Raw genomic sequence first — 23,349 nt, forward strand, 5'->3', positions numbered from 1 at the left:
TGTACACCAGAGGCTCGAGGTGTAAGGCTCTCGGCCTGAAGCTTATAAGTAGCAACCCCAAAATGGTTGGATGTATGTACAATTCGATTTTTTTTTCCAAGTTACAATTGTGGGTGGAGTCAGGTCAGTAAGCCAAGCTCCGCCCTGGATGGACAGAGCTTCAAAACGGTGGAGACCATTATATAGTGGATTACAGTACGGTGTTACATATTCCGAAACAAGACAGAGACCAATAAATGTAACAATTATTTTTTATTTTTATTTTACCCAAACACTTCACCTAAACTCTAACTTCAGATCAAATGCCTAACATAAACCATTATTTATGTAGGGCTAAACTGAAGAACTATCCTATCCTCAGCCCTTCATTGCAGACTCAACGGATCGAGAATATCTTGATCTTCTGCCAACCTGCAAAAGAGACTGAACAGATTTTTAAAATAAAAATAACAATGGGGAAGCCATTTGTTTTATGTACAGCATGGGCATGGTGACAGAAGCAATACGTTTTCAAATGTGCATGGACGACCATGCTTCCGACATTTACATCTTACCAGATGTGGCTTGCAAACATATTCAGTTCATCTTACCATACACTTCTGCTTGGATGAAAAGCCAAACCTTTGAAGGGGGACCAAAAAAAAAAAAAAAAAAAAAAAAAAAAACTACGCTTGCTCCCCTGTACATTAAGAAAACTCCACTCGTCGATCTTTTGTTAATAGGGGCAGTACCAGGAAGTAGCTCTGCCTCGACCCCTAAAAGGAGAAATATGCGAATCATTAAACATTTTATTGGTATTATAGCATTACGCTGTGCCGACACATCCTCTACAAGAGTAATTGATGACGTGGTAGATGTGTGACTGGCTCAAAACTGAATGATCTTTTAAAATTCAGATGGTGCACATTCACGAGTTTCTAAATTGGACCACCCGACTACGCCCACCCCCAGGAAAATAAACAAACAAACCAGACACTCTTTACCTGTAAACAATCCCTCTGTAAGGGCGAGGGGTGTAACCGCCATAAAAAGAACCCCGTCCACGTGGGTAGTATGCACCTCGACTCCGGAATCGTCCTCTGGGGAATCCGCGGTCCGTGGTGCTGATACCTGGTCGGTTGGTTCTTTTCGGATTTACCTAGCCAGTTGGGCCATAACATGAGAACATTCCAAGCTTGTAACAATGCTATTTAGCCCTACCATGCCCAGAAAAAAATATATATATTGGAGGAAAAATGTTCCCCTGCTCCAATAAAAATTAAATAAAATTGCACCGATACTGACATGTACCCGAGCAATATAATGGTCAACTAACATGTGCCTTGACATGTTCCCTAGTTAACCCATGAATATCCGGAATTGGCACGAGCATAATGTGCACTGCACGCACGTGTATCGAGTCACGTGACAGTGCCACAAGAGGTACTGAGCAAATTGCAACTCGGTAAACTATCCCAGTTGTGAAAAGCATTTTTATTGACGTCTAAACGTCGTCAACGTGATTCCACGCCTTTCCGAAAATGAACGTCTACATGCATTCTTGAGACAGAAATGCCACAAAAGGTTGTGGCTTGGCATTTTGGTGTTCATCAGAACACCATACAGTCACTCTGGAGACGCTATCAACAAACTGGCAACATGAGAGACAGTCAATGTTCAAGGTGACCATGTGTGACGACATGTCAGCAGGATAACCATATCCATACACCTTAGGAATCGGTTCCAAACAACAAGTATGACAGCGCACAGCATCCCGAGCTTGCGACCAATCAGTGCCAGAACTGTCAGGAATCGGTTACGCGAGCATAACATCTGATGACGGCCAGCAGTACGTCTGATTTTGTTGCCAAGTCAGACATGCGTGCCAAGCTTGGAGTAGACAACTTCCGAGGCTTAGGAGACAAGATTGGGTTGCTATCCTCTTTACAGATGAGTCGAGGCTCCATCTTGACAGTGGTGATGACCGTTGTCGTGTTTATCGACGGGAAGGGGAACGTAACACATGCACGTGTTGTGTAATGTTTGTCGGTGAAAGCGTGATGGCATGGGGAGGCATCACCGCACATCACAGAAGCCAGCTGGAGGTCATTAATTGCAATTTGACAGGTGTTCGGTTCCATGATCAAGTTCTCCATCCTCACGTCCTCCCGTTCCTGCAGGTTCATGGACGTCACATGTGACGTTCTGCCATAATGGATGCCGCATGTGACGTCCATGAACCTGCAGAATCGGGAGGAATGAACCTCACATCACGGTACCGAATACCTGTAAAAATGTCATTAATGACCTCCAGCTGGGTTGTGATGTGTGCTGATGCCTCCCCATGCCATCACGCTTCAACAGGATAACGTGTGCCCTCACATCGCACAACAGAACATTCCACACTTCCCTGGCCAGCTGTTTCACCTGATCTTTCTCCCATGGAACATGTATGGAATGACGATTGCCCAGTCTTCAAAACCAGCCAGTGATGTTTGCCCAACTGCTGCAGGCCTTCATACAGATCTGGCAATGACATCCCTCAAGCCTTCTTCAACTATCTTGGGTCCTCAATGAAGTGTCGTTGCCAAGTATGTGTCGATGCAAATGGTGGTCACACCAGATACTGAGCTGTTAACTGACTTTACCGCACCCTTCTTCGATTCTCTGGAGACATGTCTTGTACACATGTCGACACGTGTTGATTTCATGTTTATCAAACACTAAATAATGATTTCACCAAATGAGATGTGTTTCGTTTCATTTCTCATCTTGGTATAAATGATGCACAGGAACATTTTACATCCGTACGTGTGTGTGTGCGTACGTACATACATACACAAAACTGATATAATTACTTTCTTCAGTCCATTGCTAAATTATCAAAATAACAAAAGTTATTGGAACCAAGTGTGCATACAGGAGGTAATGGTGAACACTCACATGCTTGCAGATTTGTGACTGGGGGATACACCACTTTGGCTATTTGATGTCATACCAAAAATCCATTTTAAAAATTACTTTCATCTCAAATCTAATAACCTTGCATCGTGGGTGCCCCTCACACCTTGAATTGTGGGGCCCCGTCTCCTACCTTGCATCGGAAGTGCCCCTCTCCTTGAATCGTGGGTACCCCCTGTCCCCTACCTTGAATTGTGGGTGCCCCCTCCCCCGCCTTGCATGATGAGTGCCCATACCTTGCCGTGCATAGTGGTCAACCCAGCACGCTACTTTATAGTAAGTTCTGTTCCAGAGACCTTAGTTCATATTGAGTTACTACCACTTCTACGGATGTTTGGAAGATGTAAACAATGTAGCAGTTGCTATCACAATGATCATCTTGACAAAATGGCATTGATTGAATACCAACTGTCAATGTAAAAAAGAATCCTCACCAAAATCATATTATTGGTACACAATAAACATGTTTTAAAGTGATTAGAATAGCAAGACGAACGAAAGGTATAGCTTGGGTTAAGGCAAGTTATAGTACAACAACAAACCTTTCCAAGAAAAGAGTGCTCTTTAGTTTTGAGAGCAGCAAAGTTGCTTTGTGAGAAAGGAAGGTATGCTGCTCACCTTGATCTGCCTGCCTCGGAAAAGTGAGTCGTCCAGAGCCATGGCCGTCTGCACAGAGTCTTTCTCTGCAAATTCAATGTATGCAAACCTGTGGCATGCAATATGCAAATCCTCAGCATCAATGAAACAAAGGTTCATCTCCATTTGTGACGTAATTTGGAGATGACGTGTTGATGAATGAGGGTTAATCAATTTGTAATGATCACAAAATTACATGCAGGAAAGGGGCGTGGGGGTGGAGGAAGAAGGGGGGGTTGAAAGGAGAGGGGGAGGGGTGGAGGGAGAGAGGGAGGGGTGGAGGGAGAGAGGGAGGGGTGGAGGGAGAGAGGGAGGGGTGGAGGGAGAGAGGGAGGGGTGGAGGGAGAGAGAGAGGGAGGGGTGGAGGGAGAGAGGGAGGGGTGGAGGAGAGAGGGAGGGAGGGAGGGAGGGAGAGAGAGGGAGGGGTGGGGGAGAGAGGGAGGGGTGGGGGAGAGAGGGAGGGGTGGGGGAGAGAGGGAGAGGGAGGGAGAGAGGGAGGGGGAGGGAGAGAGGGAGAGAGAGGGAGGGTGGGAGGGAGGGGGAGGGTGAGAGGGAGGGGGAGGGAGAGAGGGAGGGTGAGAGGGAGGGGGAGGGAGAGAGGGAGGGGTGGGGGAGAGAGGAGGGGGAGGGGGAGGGAGAGAGGGAGGGTGAGAGGGAGAGAGAGAGGGAGAGAGGGAGAGAGGGAGGGTGAGAGGGAGGAAGGGTGGAGGGAGAGAGGGAGGGTAGAGGGAGGAGTGAGAGGGAGAGAGAGAGGGGTGGAGGGAGAGAGGGAGGAAGGGTGGAGGGAGAGAGGGAGGGTAGAGGGAGGAGTGGAGGGAGAGAGGGAGGGGTGGAGGGAGAGAGGGAGGGGTGGAGGGAGAGGTGGAGGGGTGGAGGGAGAGGGAGGGGTGGAGGGAGAGAGGGAGGGGTGGAGGGAGAGAGGGAGGGGTGGAGGGAGAGGTGGAGGGAGAGAGGGAGGGGTGGAGGGAGGGAGAGAGGGAGGGGAAGTGGAGGGAGTGAGGAGGGGTGAGGGAGGGGACGGAGGGGGTGAGGGAAGGGAGGGGTGGAGGGAGGAAGGGTGAAGTAAGGAAGGGAGGGAGAGGTGGAGGAAGGGTAGAGGAAGGAGGGAAGGGTAGAGGAAGGAGGGAGGGGTGGAGGAAAGAAGTAGTGGGGGGGGGTAAATGTCAAGACTTTGGACCAGCATGTTGATCGAATTGGATTAAAGTTTTGGAATTGTATACATTCAAATAAAAACCATCCATGCAGTAACTCTCTCTGAAGTTATTCCATACCAACTCATCAAACTTTCCAAAAGCTGCCCAAGTGTATTTCCTAAGCATTTAGGCCTGACTGAGGAAGTTTTGGGGTCTTGGATGAAACCCGCCTGATACTAGTTCTCTGTCCTGTATGGAAGTTGTAAAATCAGTGTCGTCGTGTTTCATGCAATATTGTTCGTTGGATGCGCTTTGTTTTTTTGAATCGTACTCTTCATAAAAAATAGTCTCGTGTGCCACAATTAGTTTGTGGACATTAAAGATCACACTGTGTCCTTCGTGAAGAGTAGGCGAGCTATTGCTGGCACCGTATAATCAAACGGAAGACCAAACACTGCATTGGAGTCATCAGAAGGAACCTGGATAGGATTCAGGTTTCACGTGCTACTCCTCGAGCCCCAAACCCATCCAGGTGCAGCCAAAGTGAGCCTTAACAGAAAACTCTCCGCAATAATTCACTTCTCCCAAGACAGTTAGATAAAGAAAGAGAAATAGAGTGTAAAAGAGATAAAAGAAAAGAAAAAGCAAGAATTAGAATGAAAAAAAAAGGAAAGAAATGTGAAAAAAGCAGAAAGAAGTGTGAAAGGAACAAAGAACAATGATGGCCAGAAGAACCTGGACAGAGATTTCAGCAGTTACTCTCCAGGCTCAAAAGCAGGAACAGGTTCAAGCTACCAGATGTCCGTCAATCAGAACAAATTCCAAATTCCTGCCCTAACCAGTCGAACGGCAGGGCCTGGCCAACCAGTTCATGAAAGACTCGGGCCAAAAATTTTCCCCAGCCAACCTCCCAAAAATGAGGGGAATAACTGGCCGTTAAAGAAGACCTCTTGAAAAAAATAATGATTAAGCAACAACTTTTAAACTGAAATAACCTACCTATGGATTCACAGTTCAGAATTTTCTCAGTCAAATGTACAAGTTGGTTGAGGAACGGCTCGACGGCATTCAACACCGAAATGAAATTGGTTCAAACGATCAAGATGGTTAATGGGGTGGATAGGAGGATCAACGGGTGAATCCGACTGTGGTTACGTCCAGTACAATACTCATCACATTATCATTTATAGGGCACTAACCAAGTACCATCAGGCTGGACAGTTTACGGAGAAGACAACGCTCGGGTCTCCAGAAGGATGCAACCGCTCGTAAGAATGGTCATCCTTGCTCGAAGGAAGCGCTGATGAATGACCTGAGATTCTACATCGACTCGCAATGTATGGAATCGAGCATAGAGAATAGGTGGTGAGCAATTTACTAATCATGCCATTAGGCAGCATGATTGGTTTGCTCAGGAAAGCCTGATACGAGTTGGTATTGAAGTCATCATATGACTGTTGTCAGACATATCCATCCATCCATTAGGACCATACTCTGTGCAGAGCGTTGGTGCCGCCTAAGCAGTCTCCTTGGCTATTGGGAACAATCCTGGACGGGTCGCCACTCCGACACAGTATACCAGCATGCTGGCACTCATTTTGCCGACCTCGGAAGGATGACAGGCAGAGTCAACCCCACCTGGTGTTAATTCAACAGCTGAGCGGGATTTGAACTCAGGACCCTAGGATCCCAAGCCCACTACCCTAACCATTAAGCCAACACCAGGCATGTCAGACATATGGATGAGATCATCACAACTGTAATCGTCCCTCTGGCCCAAACAGCAAGGTCCCAAGTTCATCCTTATGGAAGATGACAATCTACATCCATGGTTGACAACCATGTTATCTCTGCATAACAACTTGGCTTTAGCTTCCAAAAAAGAAGCGAGGTGAAGCAATTGGATCACTTTGGCTATCTGTCGGTCTGTCTATGGACGTCAGTCTATGATCGAGGAACAACTTCATTTCATGTTATATTTTGAACAAGAATCGGAAAACAAACATGTAGTTTGGAAGTACTTTGGCTCTAAATTTGGCAAATTGTACGGAATCTCGTCCCGATTGCATAAGCGCAGAAAGGAGTAATACAAAGGTAACTAGAAGGGCACTCGGTAGAGCGCATACCTCCACCACACAATGCCTGATCCACGAGAACATATCAGGCCCAATACATTTTTGAAATATCATGCGAAACAGAACTATTTCGTTTTTGGTCCAATTCTCAATGGTGAAGAATCACTTTAAAATTAAATAATTCTCGCATCCAGATCCGTGTTCGGATCTTCACCAAAATCGAATCAATCTGTCCTTGCCAAACACAAAACATGTCCACCAAGTTTCATCGGAATCCGTCCACAACGTTTTGAGATATCGTGCTCTATATTAGTTTAGTCCCATCTCTCAATGGTGAAGAATCACTTAAAAAATTATCAGATCCGGAAACGTATCTTCACCAAAATCTAATCAGTTCGTCCTTGTCACATACCGGACCGGTCCACAATTTTATCCGGATCTGTCCACAACTTTTTGAGATATCCTGCACACACACACAAATAAACAAACAGACAAACAAGAAGAAGACATTGTGCAGAGCACGACACTTGCGGAATCCATAAAACAAATTTGACCTAAAAGATAATTGGTGGTTGAATTCAATGACCAAACATACAAATCCTCTTCAAATTTCAAGTCAATCGGATGAAAATTGATAATTTTAGAAATTCCACCCAAGTTGGTGACCTTTGTCCTATTGTTGACCTTTTGACATCAAAAACAATAGGCTTCTTCCTTCTGACAAACTCTACCATGTGGTGAAGTTTCGTGAAGATCTATTGAAAATTGTGACCTTCAGGCGACAAACAGAAAGAATAACAAAATCAACGAACCAATGGACTTGAAAAAAATCTTCGATTTTGCAAGTAAAGTAACAAACAAACCGATAGAAAGGGGTGAAAACATAACCTCCTTCCACCTTCGGTGGTGGAGGTAAATTTTTTTTTGTTTTTTTAAAACTCTGTCTGCCTGTCTGGCAGTCAAACAAAATTGAAAATCATGCCAAGCAGGAAACTTACTGTTTTTAGCGACGTCATAAAGGACACGAACAACATGCACGAAGAACTAATGCAGCGTGTTACACAAGGTGGTGTACAAGACGCAGCATGTACGGCAGTAAACTTCCGAAATGTTTGTTTCTACAACCTTTAAAATCTTTCCTTTTATTCCAATCGAATGATGAATTGAACACTGGAGAACACAAATTGCCTTATTGGAACTGAAAAAAAACCCTCCAGTTTCGCACTACCTGGACAAAATATTACACAATTTTACGCCAGCTCGACCAATAAAATTTTCCGCTTGCTCTTTCAATGTTGGGGAATATCGAGATTCAGACGAAATGGCAGTTCGTAGGAAACTGTGCTCGGAAACGCAAAGCAATAGATTAAAAGACCCTTTCAATGTCCTTTTTCTCAAGGCTGTGTGGGGTAAGATGTTCTATGTGAACTATCTAGTTGTATTATATGGAGTGGACAGACCCCCTCCCCCCAACCACAATCCCTTCTCCTTCAAAATTTCCAGTTTTCCCCTTTTTGGAGTTTCCTTCTGTATCCATCTTGTCCACCCCATGCATCCTCTCCTGCTTGCACAATCAGGTTGTGGATTTTACTGGCAGAGAATCTCTGCCTGGTTGTGAGCAATCACCAAATACTAAAATAGCACCAATGATATCTCTATCCTTTAAAACAAGTCTAATGTCTTTAAATTAAAATAAAACAGACGCAGGCTGTATCCCACAATTCCTTGGGTTAAAGATATCGTGATGTCAATTAGCTTTGACGTTTTGTAGGCCAGCAACCGCAACAAAAGTATGTTATAACAACTCATGTTGGAGTTTTGTGTTCAATGCATTCATCCATGTTGAATCTACCCAAGCTACCTCCAAGCTGGAGGCCTCAATAAAGACCACTTTGGGTCCAGTGTGTGTGTGTGTGTGTGTGTGTGTGTGTGTGTGTGTGTGTGTGTGTGTGTGTGTGTGTGTGTGTGTGTGTGTGTGTGTGTGTGTGTGTGTGTGTCGCCAGTCTCGTAAGTAGGAAATTGTATAAGTGCCTTGCTGTACATACGTGCCTCTTATATTCGGATAACTCTGCTTCTTGCGTGCCCCCATGCTCCATTATAAATAAACCCATGTGTTAAATGTATCGGTTCGTTTTTGTCTTTCTTTTATTGGTTTAACACTGTGCGTGTTGGAGAATTAGCCAGGCTGTTGCCGCTGTAAAGGGGCATTTGGACCGACGGAGGCTCAATGATCATCCGCTCGGGTCGCACACGGTTCGAGTACGCTCGCGGCTCGTTCCGTACGAGCATCGTCGAGGGTGAATTTCCCCGGTAGTTGGACGACGTGGGTATTTAGGTAAATTGAAATTGGCAATCGACCCTACCCCACGTGGTCAATCTATTGGCGAACTTCGGTCCGATAAGGGACCCGTCGGCTGCGGAGTTATCCGGGGTAACGACCTATAAATTCCGGGTGATCGGTGGAGCCGACTCTACTACTCCATCTAGCGGTCGTGCTTGTAGCCGATACCCGCCCTGCAACACTATCACTCAATGGTGAAGAATCACTTAAAATAAATAAATAAACCTTGGATCCAGGTCTTCACCAAAATCAAATCAATTCGTCCTTGTCATACATCCAACCTGTCCACCAAACTTTGTCTGAATGTCCAACTTTGAGAGGTAGCATGCTCACAGACGAACAGACAGGGGTGAAAACGACATCCATCCACCTTCGGTGACGGAGGTAAATGATAATTAGGGGACAAAGCCATCTTGGCTGGTACCCTATTGTTTTTGTTTTTTTATTCCACCCCATTTCACTGTCTTATTTGCTTTAAATTTTTTAGCAACGTCTCGCGTAGCGAACACTGCTCTAAGAACGCTCGGCATTGTTCTTCTTCTTCTTGTGAAGACAAAACCTTTATATTCGGACTCGGCTCTTTTATATACACGATCCGGATCTCCTTAAATACTAAGCACTTGTACACATCCTCACATTGAGGGTACCTATTGACAGCGTCTATCATGAACTTTTAAATATATTCAGACATTTGCTTTAAAGTTTACGTTGCTATTTAAAGATTATTCCATTTAATGTAATGTAAATTCGTAAATACATTATTTATTTCGTAAATACATTATTTATTTGGTAAATACACTATGACGGGTCTCGCTATTGGCTTAATCAAGGCACGTGACAAAATATCGGAAGTTGTTGTTGTTTTGTTTTTTTTCGCTGACAAAACCTTGAGGATGCTGCTCTTGGACACATTTGTCCTTGTTTTTTCTCAGCAACCATGTGTCCAATCAACACTAAACTTTCAACATCGGAACTAACCCATGGATAACATTTTTAATGATAATTGTGACGTCGTATGTCACGTGGTATGACAGCCACCTTGGATTAAAGTAAAAACTTTAGACATCTCCAAAACCGCTCAATGATAATAAATAAATAAAAAAATACTCCCAAGAGGGAGTGCCGGTCATCTCTGCCAGAGGTCGAAAGTAACTCTCTGCCAGACTGGAATAGGGGCAGTTCATTAAGTACGTACGCTCTACTTCCGGGTTTCAAAACCTCCCACCCCCCTTGTATGCAGGCTAGTGACCACCCACCCACCCCCCTCATACATCGCTAACCACTTGCAAAGCCAGCAGTTCCTTATGAACCGATGTTTGTAAGCCATGACGATGCAGTGCCTCGCGGTGTAATTTACCTTTTTCTTTTAATATCACAGCACGTCATTTATGAAAATAAAAGTACAAATTGACATTCAAAACAATGTTAATGTCATAAATGAAAGTAAGTGTGCATATAAACTTGTATTCCATTGTTTTAGTTAAATCTGACAAAAGCTTCAAATGCAATATTTGTCCCGGAGAGTTCCGGTTCTTAATTTTTTAATACTTTTTTTTTGTATGTACGTACTTTATGAACGGCCCATCCGGGGAATCAGAATGAAGTTTGAAGGGCTATAAAATCGGAACGAGAGCAAATTTCAAAAAAAAGGCTCGTGTTGTTCTATATAATAGTCCATAGTATCTGAATCACCAATAACATTTGATCTCTCTTGATAAATGAGGGAGGAGATACGATTTGAAATCGACGATTTTTGCAACTTTGACAGCCTCGTGACGTTGACCTCGACCTTGGACGACCTTGAAAGTTATATCGTTGTGCACGTTTCATCGACCTCTATCCATTCCACTACTGCTTATTTGTCTCCACTCGGTTTGATTGTGGACAGACGGACGTACGGACAGACGGACAGACTTCGAGACTGGGGTTATTAGGTCATCTCTACTGAGATGACAGAGATGACCTAATAAATATCGAAACTTGGCACACGTGATCAACTCTCCATGGGAAATAAAGTTTAATAATAATGACGTTATCCTGGGTGAAGTGGTACGCCAGCCATAATTGGTTGAATCAAAATCCTTATATAAGAAAATATGAAACTTCAGATATCTGATCTATGACCTAAAGTGGGTTTTGATCAAAGTGGGGCGCTTGGGCCCCGCTAGCAGTTATAAAACGCACTTCCAGTTCAATTTGCAATTTGTGCAAGGTTTAGCCTTTTTCATGGTAGATTGACTGGATTATAACATGGATAAACTCGCACCCATCCATCCAAACTCTATTCCTCACCTGCAGAAATTTTGACTGTCATCAGGCCAAGTGGACTCTGCAGCTAAGGCCTTTATAGGAGACTCTGTAGTTCTGAACCAGTCTGTAAACTTCCCAACTTCGATCAATCATCCCTGCACCTTGAAATGACCAACATTCTATCTAACCTCTCCTGCTCAAACCAATCAATTTGTTTTTGGTGAAGATCCGGATACGATCTGGCTGTTAGATATGGATATAATATGGCTTATCCGGATCCGGATAAGTGATTCTTCACCATTGAGAGATGGGGCCAAAAATTATACATTGCATATTTCAAAATGTTGTGGACGGATTATGACAACACTTGGTGGAGGAGTTGGGTTGGTGACAAGAACAAGTCGATTAGGTTTTCATTCAGATCCGAATCCAGATCCAGCCCATGACTGGGATACAAAACGTAAACTGCTCAGCCTGGCGGAGGTATGCACTCTACATATTTGATAAATAGAGGATATTTATCTGATAGTTTGATCAGTTCTTGTGAGAATGTCTTTAGAATTCATCATCACCTTTTATTTAAGTTTGGTTGGTTTTCATGTAAAGGCTCTTAATCATGTTTATTTTCCTTGCTGGAGGCATAAACAGCAAAACACTTCAAAATGAAGAGGAATAAACATGGAAAACGCACAGCAACACGTCAACAACAAACTTCAAAACAATGCAACTTGCCCTTTTGGGTGACCAGAGAACTTGTCACAGAGGATCGTGACTCTATTGATGGAACCACAGCCATGGAAATGAGACTCCAGTTCCTGAGCTGTTGCTTGATAATCAACCTGGAAGAACATTCCACACATCATTCATTAAAATAAAATAAATAAACTGACTTTGACATGTACAAAATGTTATTTCATAAAAATACTGTACATCACTTTGCAAATACTCAAGACAAATAAATTGTTCAATTGTAATCTTAAATTTCTGACATTAATAAAACACCAAACACACAATGTCCATGGCATCCCTAACATGTCAGATTAGGATTAAAATTTGAACTCTTGAGTTTCAAATATTGTCAGTCCTTGCTTAATGTTGTAGTAACGTTCTTGAAAAGTGCTACTTTAACTGAAATTACTTTAAGCGAATCCAATTTCCCCATAAGAATTAATGTAAATAGGGGGAGTTAGGTTCCAGGAAAATTTTTTATCATCTGCCAAAAGGCAATGATTTACATATAGAGTATAATATTTAAATAATTTTAGACAAACTATTGAATATCATCATCTCCAGTTGTTTCAGATCTTCACTGGTTAGCTCTTTTTCATGTGATTGCAGAAGTTGTGTCATGTCAGCTTCTTCCACCTCATCAAAACCCGCTTTATTGGCCAAGCAGAGGATAACTTTCTTCATAGCGGGGACAACATCTTTAAATTTAAACGAGTATGTTCTCTCATAGATCAGCAACTTAATAGCGAAACAATGTTAACCGGGACGATGTTAAGAAAGGATTTACTGTACCAGTTTAGCAATTGTAAGATGTACTACGTAACATAATAAGACTTGTCTTGGCAAAATCAGTCAAAAGTCACAAATAATATTTCTCGAGATATCTACGTTTCCTCCATCATCAGAAAATGAGCTTAAAAAAACACATATATATGTATATATACATTTTTTTTTTGGCCACGACCCCTCATAAATCATGAAAAAACCCACAAAGTGAATGACAATGAATGGCAATAAAACTTGCACAGACAGAATCGAGAAGTTGAAGTATCAAAAACTGTAAACACCTGAAGTCAGCCACTCCCAACCATGATGTGGATCATTTTTGCCCACACACAAAATCATAATTTGGCCGGGGTCCATTATTCCAGATACGTGAAACACCCTGTAACCCATCCCGACAGAAAACACAGTTTTTGGAACGCCAAATGCATTTTCCATCCAATCATCATGTAACTTTTTTTATTTTAAAAAAAAAAAAATCTCCATGGGTAGGCACTCCCATGTTGAAAATTTTGTGTCAATCGCTCTGCCTGCTGGTTGCGGAGAAAACAAATTTCAAAGCGAATAAAGTTGAAGGAGGGGGAGGGGGGAGGGGGAAGTGAGTTCCTCGGCTGAAGTTCCACAACATGGTCAAAAATGGTGTGGATGCCTATAACTAGTAATAATAAATTAATAAAATACATGACAACTACTTCATCATTGCAGGCCACAAGTGCATTTTAAACGTTTGCCACTGAAGGTGGACGGAGGTTGTTTTCATCCCTGTTTGTTTGTCTGTCTGTCTGCGAGTACGATATCTCAAAAACGTTATGGACGGATTCAGACGAAACTTGGTGGACAGGTTGGGTGTGTGACGAGGACGAATTGATTCTATTTTGCTGAAGATCTCAATTCGAATATGGATACGAGAATTTTAAAAAGTGATTCTTTCACCATTGAATGATGGGGCCAAACCGATAATTATATAGCATGATATTTCAAAAACTTGTGGACAATGATGACAAAACTTGGTGGATGAGTTGGGTAGGTGACAAGAACAAGCCGATTAGATTTTGGTTCAGGCCCAGATGCAGATCTGGCCAATCATTGGAATAGAAAACGTAAACTGTTCAGCCTGGCAGAGGTATGCACCGTACCGAATGTTGTTCTAGTTCTTCATATTGAAATACAAAAACTTTTAAAATAATTCTACACATCAATTCCGCAGAATAAACATCGTGATCGATTATGGTCAAAGCACACACGACCGAAGAATTTCATTTTTCATGATAAACCACCGAAGAGAGCAGTTTCTCCCCGGCAGTTTGAAGCTACGATCGCCTCGATATCAACATGTGTAACCTGTTAACGTTAACAAACTATAGCTTTCATAACAATCAAATGTCAACACAACATACATTTCCAACATATATGGATCTGCCATCAGCTTCCATCTTCTCTTCTATAGACATGATAACGGGACCAGCTGTAAAACACAAAGAATAATTTTAGAAATAAAAGGCTTTATTCCCATCAAGCCACAACCATCAAGAGAAATCTTTGTACAGTATTATGCAAGCAACAGCCGCAGAAAATGATAAATCTGCTCCGCTCAGTGATACTACCAAAATATCGATATACCTGGCCAAAAGGGTGAACTCGAGTAAAATTTGTCTCTTGGAAAAAAAAAAAAAAAGAGCACAAAAAAAAACTTTCATATGGAACAGATTGCGGTCAGCATTGTCGATAGGTAGAGATGGAACGGATACAAAATGGCTACCCCAACAAAGGTTAAAAAAAAATGACATCAGAAAAAAAAAACCTCTGCTGATATGGAGTCAGAATCCATTATAATCACCTACCTTCCATTCTCAACCAACAAGATTGAATACATGTATGAGGAGTGATCAGTTTGTGTCCCAGCCTACTTGTAGACATGGTAGGACGATTACATTTATCGAATATAAACATCCATCCTTGCTATTATGCGTCTTGCTAATTCCATATTCCTGCTCATAGATTTTCCAGGGCATGGACTCAAAGTGAGGAACCCCCATAAATTTAGTGAAAATGGAGAAATCATAGGTCTGAGCTGTGATAAAATACCTGCACAAGAAAGGCTTGCCTCCCAAGCAAATACATGTGGATGTGGTAGCAACATTAGCGGACGATGCTCCTTCATATTCCATGGCAAAGAACTGTGGAGCTGATTTCAAGTGTGTGGCAGATAAATCACTGGATGTGAACACAGATCAGGTCATCCTGTTGAGGTGGCAACGTTAGAAATGGTAGACAAGGTGCATGAAGTAGTGATGAAAGACAGACGAGCAGCCATCAGGTGCTGGGCTGAGACATTGGGTGTCAGTTTTGGTTCAAAATCAATCTATCTTCACAGACCAATTGGGCATGACAAATGTGTCAGCATGATGGGTTCCTCAAATACTGACAGTGGACCAGAAAAGAGCTTGTCTAGATATTTCCCATGAGCTATTGGACCGTTTTCATGCTGATCCAGACGACTTTCTCCAGGGGAATGTTACACAGGATAGGACAAAGCAACAGAGCATGCAATGTAAACACACAGGGTCTCCACCTTCTCGAAAGGTCAAGAGGACATCATCAGCTGGTAAGGTCATGGCCATTCTTGTTGGATTGTGATAATGTGATAATGGTAGATGTCTTTGAAAAGGGAACTATTGTACTATTAACAAGGATTATTATTAATTATTATTATTATTATCTGTGCCGGTTGCATGATGCAATTAAGCAAAAGAGGTGAGGGGAAAACTAACCCAAAGTGCGCTGTTTCTCCAGGACAATGCCTGTTCACACACAGCCCAACGTTCAGTGGCTACTGCTGCTAACTGAGAGTATGAACTTCTGCCACAACCACCCTACTCACCAGACCTAGCCCCATACTACTTCTATTTGTTCTCTCACCTGAAGGAAGCACTTCAGAGAACAAATATGAGAACGACAGTGCTGTGACAGTAGCCTCTCTGGAAAATCCCCTAACTATTTGTTGATGACTCCACCCTCTGCTGTGACATCATTCATCCTTCAGAGAGGCAAGCTGCAGCCTCTTCCCTTTCTTCAGACCTTGGGAAAAAAAAATCACAAATTGGTCAAACACTTGGAATATGTCTTTCAATCCCGCCAAATCTCACACTCACTTTCTCTGAAAGGACCGTCTGGCAAACCCTACTATCCACTTCCCTAACAATCCTCTTGAGGAAGTTCAGTCATTCAAACTCCTGGGTCTCACCATCAGCCATGATCCTCCTTGGGCAAACCACATTTCAAAGTTGCCTCCAAAGCCAGCCATTGACTGGACATTCTACATTGTACAAAGTCCTTCCTTGGCACATCTAAACTCATATCCACATCTACAAAGGCTTCATCTGCAGCTTGATGGAGTACTCTCCCCTCTGGGCTGGCATCCACACCATACACCTTGCTCAGATTATCGTCGCGGAAACCAAGGTCTTCATGATTATTGGAATCTCCCACGATGAAGCCGAGTCTATGGGCCTATCACTACAACAGACAGGTCGGTGGTCTTTGTCTTCTATCCCCTCCTTTCTGGTCTTGCACTATCTGCTCTTTCCAAGTCTTTTTTTTTTTCTTGTTTTCCTTTCTTTCCAAACCATATCAACAACACCTCGACTTCTCGTCTTCATTTTAATACTACTCAGAGGTACATATTTTAAGGCAGCAACGGTGTTTTGACAACTATAACTCCTTCACAAACCAATTTGCAGCACTCAATTCGGGGAAGAACATGTGTGTGCATCCTGGAGGTTTACATGTATTCTGTGAAGCCATAGAACCACCAACTTCCTAATGCAGTGCAAGCTGCTACACCTCTCCCCACAGCGTCACTTAGCCTACACGTGATATTTAAGTTCACTCTGCAAAGCTCATAAAAAATGTGTCCATTATATTAGAGAAGCCAGAAAACACACTCAGAAAATCTCACGGGTGAACTCTCCAACTAATCTCCTTCGTCAAAGTTTTGGTGGTGGTGGTAGTAGTGGTGGTGGCACTTCATCATGTCCATCTTCAATGAAGCCCCCCTCTCATCTCAAACATCAGTTAAAACATCACTTCAAACAGCATAACTGTGACGGACTCTGGCCGAAACAAGGCAGGAAGTCACAACTCTATGTTTCACCTCCCTTTATTTTGTCCCTTGGCCCTACTGTCGGCGTTCTCTCCCCCCCCCTCCCCTTTCTGCTGCGTCCCGATCCATTCCGTGCTCTAGCTCTTCCAGGAGCCTTGACTTTGTATCGAAAAAAAATACATTACATATTGTGTATATATATATTGTTACGGATCTGGAAACCATTTGCATTCAACATACAGATGTCCCAAGAGTCAGTTATTCCGTTAAGAATATGTGAGACAGGTCCCTTTCCTTTTGTCTAGTGGGAGAATCAAAGGTGTGCGTTGCGATTTCTTTTTAGTTAGGTTATTACATCTTTACATCCAACGAATCCTCCAACAAGCCATCTAACAACCATCCCATCTGCATGACTCCTCGGCCCATCACGATCCACCACCAACCAGCTGCCTTCTCGCACCCTGACGTGCCAAGGCAAGATCTTGCGGTTCTGGTTTCTCATCTCCCACGGATGTTGTAACTCTTTCACGACAACCTTTGCAACGTTGATACTGTTACTCGTCAAGTATGAACCCGCGTGGAAGAGTGGCTGGGGTTTCCCGGCAGGGGCCAAGGCCCCGCCCCAGAAAGGTATGCCGTGGGACCCTGTCTAATCAAAGGTGGACAGCGAGGTGTGTTCACCAAGGCCCCTCCCCGCCGAGGGAGATCCATAAATTCCCGAGCACTCTCTGAGGCAGGGGTCTTTTTGGGGTCTTGGAGAGTTTTTGGTGCATCTTCTTGGAGAGTTTTGTTGGGTTTTTGCTGTCACGAGGGTTGAGCAGAAGGTCGTCGAGGCGGTGAACGTGTCTCTGCTGGCCCTCTACAAGGAAGGAAAGAGCGACCCTGACCCCCTTCCGTGGACCCCGGTCATTCACCACCCGAGCTCTGCCACGAACCTCGAGTCCCACACGTGCGACTGGGGACCAAACCAGCGACCATTGTCAGGTGCTGCAGCATGGAGTACCCCCTTTCTCAGACGGCCAGGTACCCATCCGAACTCTGACCCCCAGCTCGTCTCTCTCCTCGGCTGCGAGGGTCCAATAAAGAACTCTGGGTTTCTTTTCATTTGGGTGTGTGTGTGTGTGTGTGTGTGTGTGTCTGCGTATGGGCCCATCTGGTAAGTAGAACTGAATAGGTGTTTTTGGAGCATTGTAAATACTGCTTGCATATTCGCGGTAAGTCTTGCCTTTGTCTTTTACTGGAAATAAAACTTGTTAGAAATGTTCCCAGTCCGTTTCCGTCCTTTCTTGAATTGGTCCAGCATGGTTCGGATCTGAGTTTAGGCGGGGTTTTATCCCAGGTAATCGGATAATTGTAGCCGGGACGACCTGGGCAGGCCTGCTTGACTGCATCCGAGCCGGAAAGGTGGGTGGCAGAGTGGTAGTCGGTCAAATGTGTCCAAGAGCAGCATCCTCAAGGTTTTGTCAGCTAAAAAAAAAAACAACAACAACAACAACAACTTCCGATATTTTGTCACGTGCCTTGATTTCAGCCCGGCGAAGGTATGCGCTCTACAGAGTGCCATTCTTGTTGCTGGTGAAATAGTCTTTCCTCTTTTCAAGTTGCCTAACCTCTGATCATGAGTTTGGATTCCATCAAGGCCAAACTCCAGAGAAACAACCTCTCCAATGCTGGAGAAAACCCTCAATCTGTTATTCAGATGATTCCACATTGTGAAAGGCTATTCATGATTTATGAACTTAGACCTGGGTGTTCTGCATTTTGAAAATTTGTACATCGATTCCACAACAAAAGAAAAACATGGGGGGGGGGATAAGTAAATAAAAGAGTATCACATAAGCTATGAATGACGGAATGCACACAGCATGTCCGATCCTTACTTGCAGGAGGACTGAGGTTCATCTGTTTCTCCACTTCATTTTGCATCTCTTTCAGTTTCTCTGCCTCCTCCTCCATCTCACGAACACGTGCTTTAATGGCTTCAAGCTCCTGGAGAACAAGCAAACGTAATCACGAGGAAGAGTGGAACAAAGATAATATGATCTACAAGAGTTTGTGTGTTTGTTTACAGGATCGAAGGCTCGTGGTGGAGCTGACCACACACACGCACACTGTTCGACGAGACAAACACAGCAGGCACCGAGCTTGGGGGAAGTGCCGTCAGTTCCTGGGGCACCCTGGGTACCATCACACACTTGGGGGAGAGGGAATTGGAGGGCAAGTAGCTACAACCTTTGTCTTATGACTCTGTCCCCTCCCTATCAAGTTTGTTCGAGAATGGATAAGTAAGGACCGAATGCATCGGCCACAGACATGCAGACACCAAATTACGTTATCCATACACCTTTATATGCAGCATTGTGTCGGAAAGCATAATTATTACTCCCTTGCTGCTCACACAATGCTATGTAGAGATGGATAATTCTTGTTGATCATGCCTTCCGAAGTGATACGTGGTATGAGAGTACACAGACACTGCGTAGGGACACAATATAATTTCCTCTTGATTGTAGGGGGATCGCGCGTGGCAAAAATGGGTACCATGACCCCTGTACAAGTACTGTATTCTCTTTTGTACACGTCATCATCCAGTAGTCAAACATATTATGGGACATCCCCTCTCAGTCACTCCTCCACTCCATCATTTGGTTGCCTCACTCCCTTCACCGCTTCTTGAACACAGCTGGACTTATTTAATCTCTCAACGTGCAAGTGTACTTTCAAAATGAGAATCCTGTTAATCCATCAGAGACATGGCACGACTAAACACTACGTTTGACAACGGTTTCAGCATTCAAAATGAAAGTCACCACAAAGTTCAAAAGCAATGTGAATGTAAATCAAAAGATTTTCCTTTTTACCTCCAACAGGTGGACGGAGGTTGTGTATTCACCACTGTCTGTCTGTCTGTGAGCAGGATAGCTCAAAAAGTTGTGGACGGATTCGTACGAAATTTGGTGGAGAGGTTGGGTGTGTGACCGAGTGCAGTTCTCTTGGGTAATATTAATGGTTTATCACAATCACGTGGTCACATACTTACAACAACTCCGTGTCAACAACAAAACGAGACAAGATTGGTGTGCCTCCCCCTCTTTCTCCTTCTCCTGTTCCGTCGTGATCCGTTCCAGCTCCTCCACGAGCCTCGACTTTGAATACAAAAAAAAGAGAGTGCAACAACCACAGTCCTGCGAGCCAGACACCGATGTGTACCACCATCTCCTGAACTCCACGCGATGTGAACCCGCAAGTCACGTTGCCACCACCGACACGCCTCAGTGCACGGTGCACTGCTCGCAGATGTGCTCAACTCGTGGTCAGACCGCTGCCAAGATGCATTCAAGACAAAATAAATAAAAACAGGTATAGATAGACTGTAGATCAGTGTTTCTCAAGGTGGGGCGCGGCAATATTTTGGTGGGGCATGAGGATTCAGAATTCATGAATCAATATATGATCGCTTTCATAGCTTTGCGACGAGTTCCCTTCTTGGTTGACTCGGCCATTTCTGGTGGATTTATCTGAAGTACCAGAGCAACACCAAGAGGAGTTATGAGAGTTGCAACAAGATGAGTGTGAAAACTCTTCAAGATCAAAGGAACCATGACGCGGCTGCCCGAGGAGAGCGAAAAGAAATACCCAAACACTCGACTACTTTGGCAAGGGAAGTGTTGATAAATTTTTTCCATCATCTTATTTCGTCGAACGTGGATTTCGTGTTGTTACCGATTTTGCCGCAAGCTTAGAGAAATCGACAGGAAATCACGAAACGTGGTGATTTAAGGCTGAAACTGACAAAATTGGTTCGTCGAATCAAACAAATCTGCAGTCAGCCTCAAGGGTGGGGCTCCCATTGAAGTGGGTAGCAATAGAGTAAAATTTGCAATAAAGTTTAAATAAAGAATTTTTGAATACACATGTAGTATATACCGTTAGTGTCTCCAGTCATGGTGGGGCGTATGATTTTTTTTTTATTTGAAAATCAAAGTGGGGCGTGGGACAAAAAAGGTTGAGAAACACTGCTGTAGAGACAGTCTTGCATCCTGACTGCAACAGTCTCATGTAACTGGACCTCGTGACCATCGGTACCACGTGATCGAAAACTTGTCACGCCTTGCTCTCCAGGGTTTGAAAGTGACGTGGGGCTCCTGGTGGCATTTGAAGGCCTGGTCGCTCAACACCGCCAACCCCGTCTTGAGTTCACCTGAAGATGTTAAAACGGGGGAATCCGAGAGTCCTGGCGAGCAGAAATGTCGACATTAAAATTTCGATTACAAAATCCCAAACAAACAACCCACCCGTCCAATTCGGCTTACATCTCCACCGCCTCCAGACCCGATCGTCCGAAGAACGAGCACGTGGTCACACTTCACACGGGAATCCTTTTATTACGTACGCACATTGTAACCTCACATCGACGTTTCACCTCCATTCTACTTCGGTACATTCAACGGCACCGACGACGAGGAAGAAGAGGCCGTCGTCGTTCCACGGCGGCCGTTCATCACGGGCTTCCTCTGGCAATCTCGCGTCACACGTCGTGTCCCGTTAACCGCAAACAAAGAAGCCGACGACTCACCGGGTCCTCGACCGTCGGCTCCTCTCCACCGTCGGCACTCGTGTCCACGCCGTCGTCCAGAACCTGCTGAGCATCTCCCTCCCCCGCGTAAATGGACTCCACACCATTCTCGAAATCCGCGTCCGCCATTGCGGAACTGTGAACCGGGAGAGAAGGTGATGGTGGGATGAAGGAAAGGGGCGGGAGAGCGGGGGGGGGAGTGAGGGAGGAGGGCGTTTCGGGGAGGGAAAAAGTACTCAAAATGTCCTCGTCTTATCGAGGAGCACGGAATTAAAAACAGTTAAAAGCCGTCTCGATTCACGGCGACGTGATCCGGCCAAATTCACCAACACTCACAATGATCACGAGTCACGATGCTTATGGATTCTTGGTGAAAAAAAAAAAAAAGCGCCAAAGAGATATTCCCAGTTTAGCGCCGGATCATACTTATCGAAAGTACAACAGCCCTGAGGGCACTATGCACTTGACGTTTAAGTTTCGTCGTTGCAAACTGATGGTTCCAGGGCAGGAGTAAGTCACCAAAAGTAATCGTCGCCGAATTCTCCACTTTGACCGATATTGACGGCTTTTTGGAGCCATTTCTGAGGAGGCCGTCCTCCGCGCGTTTGCCGTTCATTGAAGTTGTTCGACCAATGAAACGAAGATGATAATACCGCAAGCCGAAAGCGGGAAGTGAGATCCACCGCACAGCAATGAACTCAAACGTCCTCGAGAATCGATCGATGTGGTCATCACGAACATGGATGGTTAAACGGGTCATTATTGGTGAAATTTCGTGTGTGCAGGATGTTTACATCGCGAACCACGACGTGAGATGAAAACAACGGGACTGGACTGGCATCAGTCGGCGTAAAAAAAGATATTAAAAATATATATATATATATATATATATATATATATATATATATATATATATATATATATATATATATATATATATATATATATATATATATATCACGAGGCAAGACAAAAGGGAACATGAGGACGGCATGGCGAAGAAAAAACAATTAATTAATTAATTATGTAAATCGCCCTGAAAGAGGCAGAGAGCCTCTCTGGGTCGGAGGCTCAGGGGAGGTTAATTAAAGATAAGGTTAAAACAAACAAAAAAGAAAGAGAAAAATTACAAGAAAATATTCAAAACAAAGGAAGAAGAAAACGACATGGCGAAGAAAAAATAATTAATTAATCATGTAAATCTCCCCGAACGCGGCAGAGAGCCACTCTGGGTAGGAGGCTCAGGGAAGGTTAAATAAAGATAAAGATAAAATAAACAAAAAAGAAAGAGAAAAATTACAAGAAAACATTCAAAACACAGGAAGAAGAAAACGACATGGCAAAGAAAAATTAATTAATTAATCATGTAAATCGCCCCGAACGCGGCAGAGAGCCACTCTGGGTAGGAGGCTCAGGGAAGGTTAAATAAAGATAAAGATAAAATAAACAAAAAAGAAAGAGAAAAATTACAAGAAAACATCCAAAACATAGGAAGAAGAAAAATTAATTAATTAATCATGTAAATCGCCCTGAACGAGGGAGAGAGCTACTCTGGGTCGGAGGCTCATGGGAGGTTAAATAAGGATAAGGATAAAATAAAACAAAAAGAAAGAGAAAATTACAAGAAAACATCCAAGACACAGGAAGGAGAAAATGACATGGCGAAGAAAAATTAATTAATTAACTAATTATGTAAATCGCCCTGAACGAGGAAGAGAGCCACTCTGGGTAGGAGGCTCGGAGGAGGTTTAATAAAGATAAGGATAAAACAAACAAAAAAAAAT

At 43.7% G+C, this 23,349-nt stretch overlaps 1 protein-coding gene across 2 annotated transcripts; it reads right to left on the minus strand.

Annotated features, from left to right (window-relative positions):
• Positions 1 to 237: 237 nt before the first annotated feature.
• LOC147016533 (polyadenylate-binding protein 2-like) lies at positions 238 to 21,991 on the minus strand. 2 transcript variants are annotated; one of them, XM_085845259.1, is made up of 8 exons: positions 21,902 to 21,991; positions 21,566 to 21,701; positions 18,870 to 18,978; positions 14,285 to 14,352; positions 12,108 to 12,214; positions 3,559 to 3,646; positions 984 to 1,138; positions 238 to 755 (listed from the first exon to the last, which is right to left on the minus strand). In XM_085845259.1, exons 2-8 carry the CDS (start codon positions 21,692 to 21,694, stop codon positions 716 to 718), a joined length of 696 nt encoding a protein of 231 aa, XP_085701385.1. In that variant the 5' UTR covers positions 21,695 to 21,701; positions 21,902 to 21,991; the 3' UTR covers positions 238 to 715. The 2 variants fall into 2 exon arrangements, with proteins under 2 accessions (XP_085701385.1, XP_085701386.1); XM_085845260.1 differs by lacking the exon at positions 21,902 to 21,991 and having other exon boundaries at positions 21,566 to 21,767.
• Between the last annotated feature and the right edge of the window lie 1,358 nt (positions 21,992 to 23,349).

This window comes from Eptatretus burgeri, chromosome 11, assembly GCF_056783735.1.
Source record: "Eptatretus burgeri isolate ZD-2024b chromosome 11, Ebu_testis_v1, whole genome shotgun sequence".
In the NCBI taxonomy this organism is placed as follows: Eukaryota; Metazoa; Chordata; class Myxini; order Myxiniformes; family Myxinidae; genus Eptatretus; species Eptatretus burgeri.

Bases quoted from the DNA above. Each gene is read 5' to 3' on its own strand.
- LOC147016533 (XM_085845259.1), bottom strand. From the start codon at position 21,694: ATGGCGGACGCGGATTTCGAGAATGGTGTGGAGTCCATTTACGCGGGG. The intron at 14,353-18,869 runs GTAAGGATCGGA...TGTGTTTTACAG, and splicing joins GAACCTCAGTCCTCCTGCAA to CTGGTCCCGTTATCATGTCT. The intron at 756-983 runs GTAAAGAGTGTC...TTCTCCTTTTAG, and splicing joins TACAGAGGGATTGTTTACAG to GGGTCGAGGCAGAGCTACTT.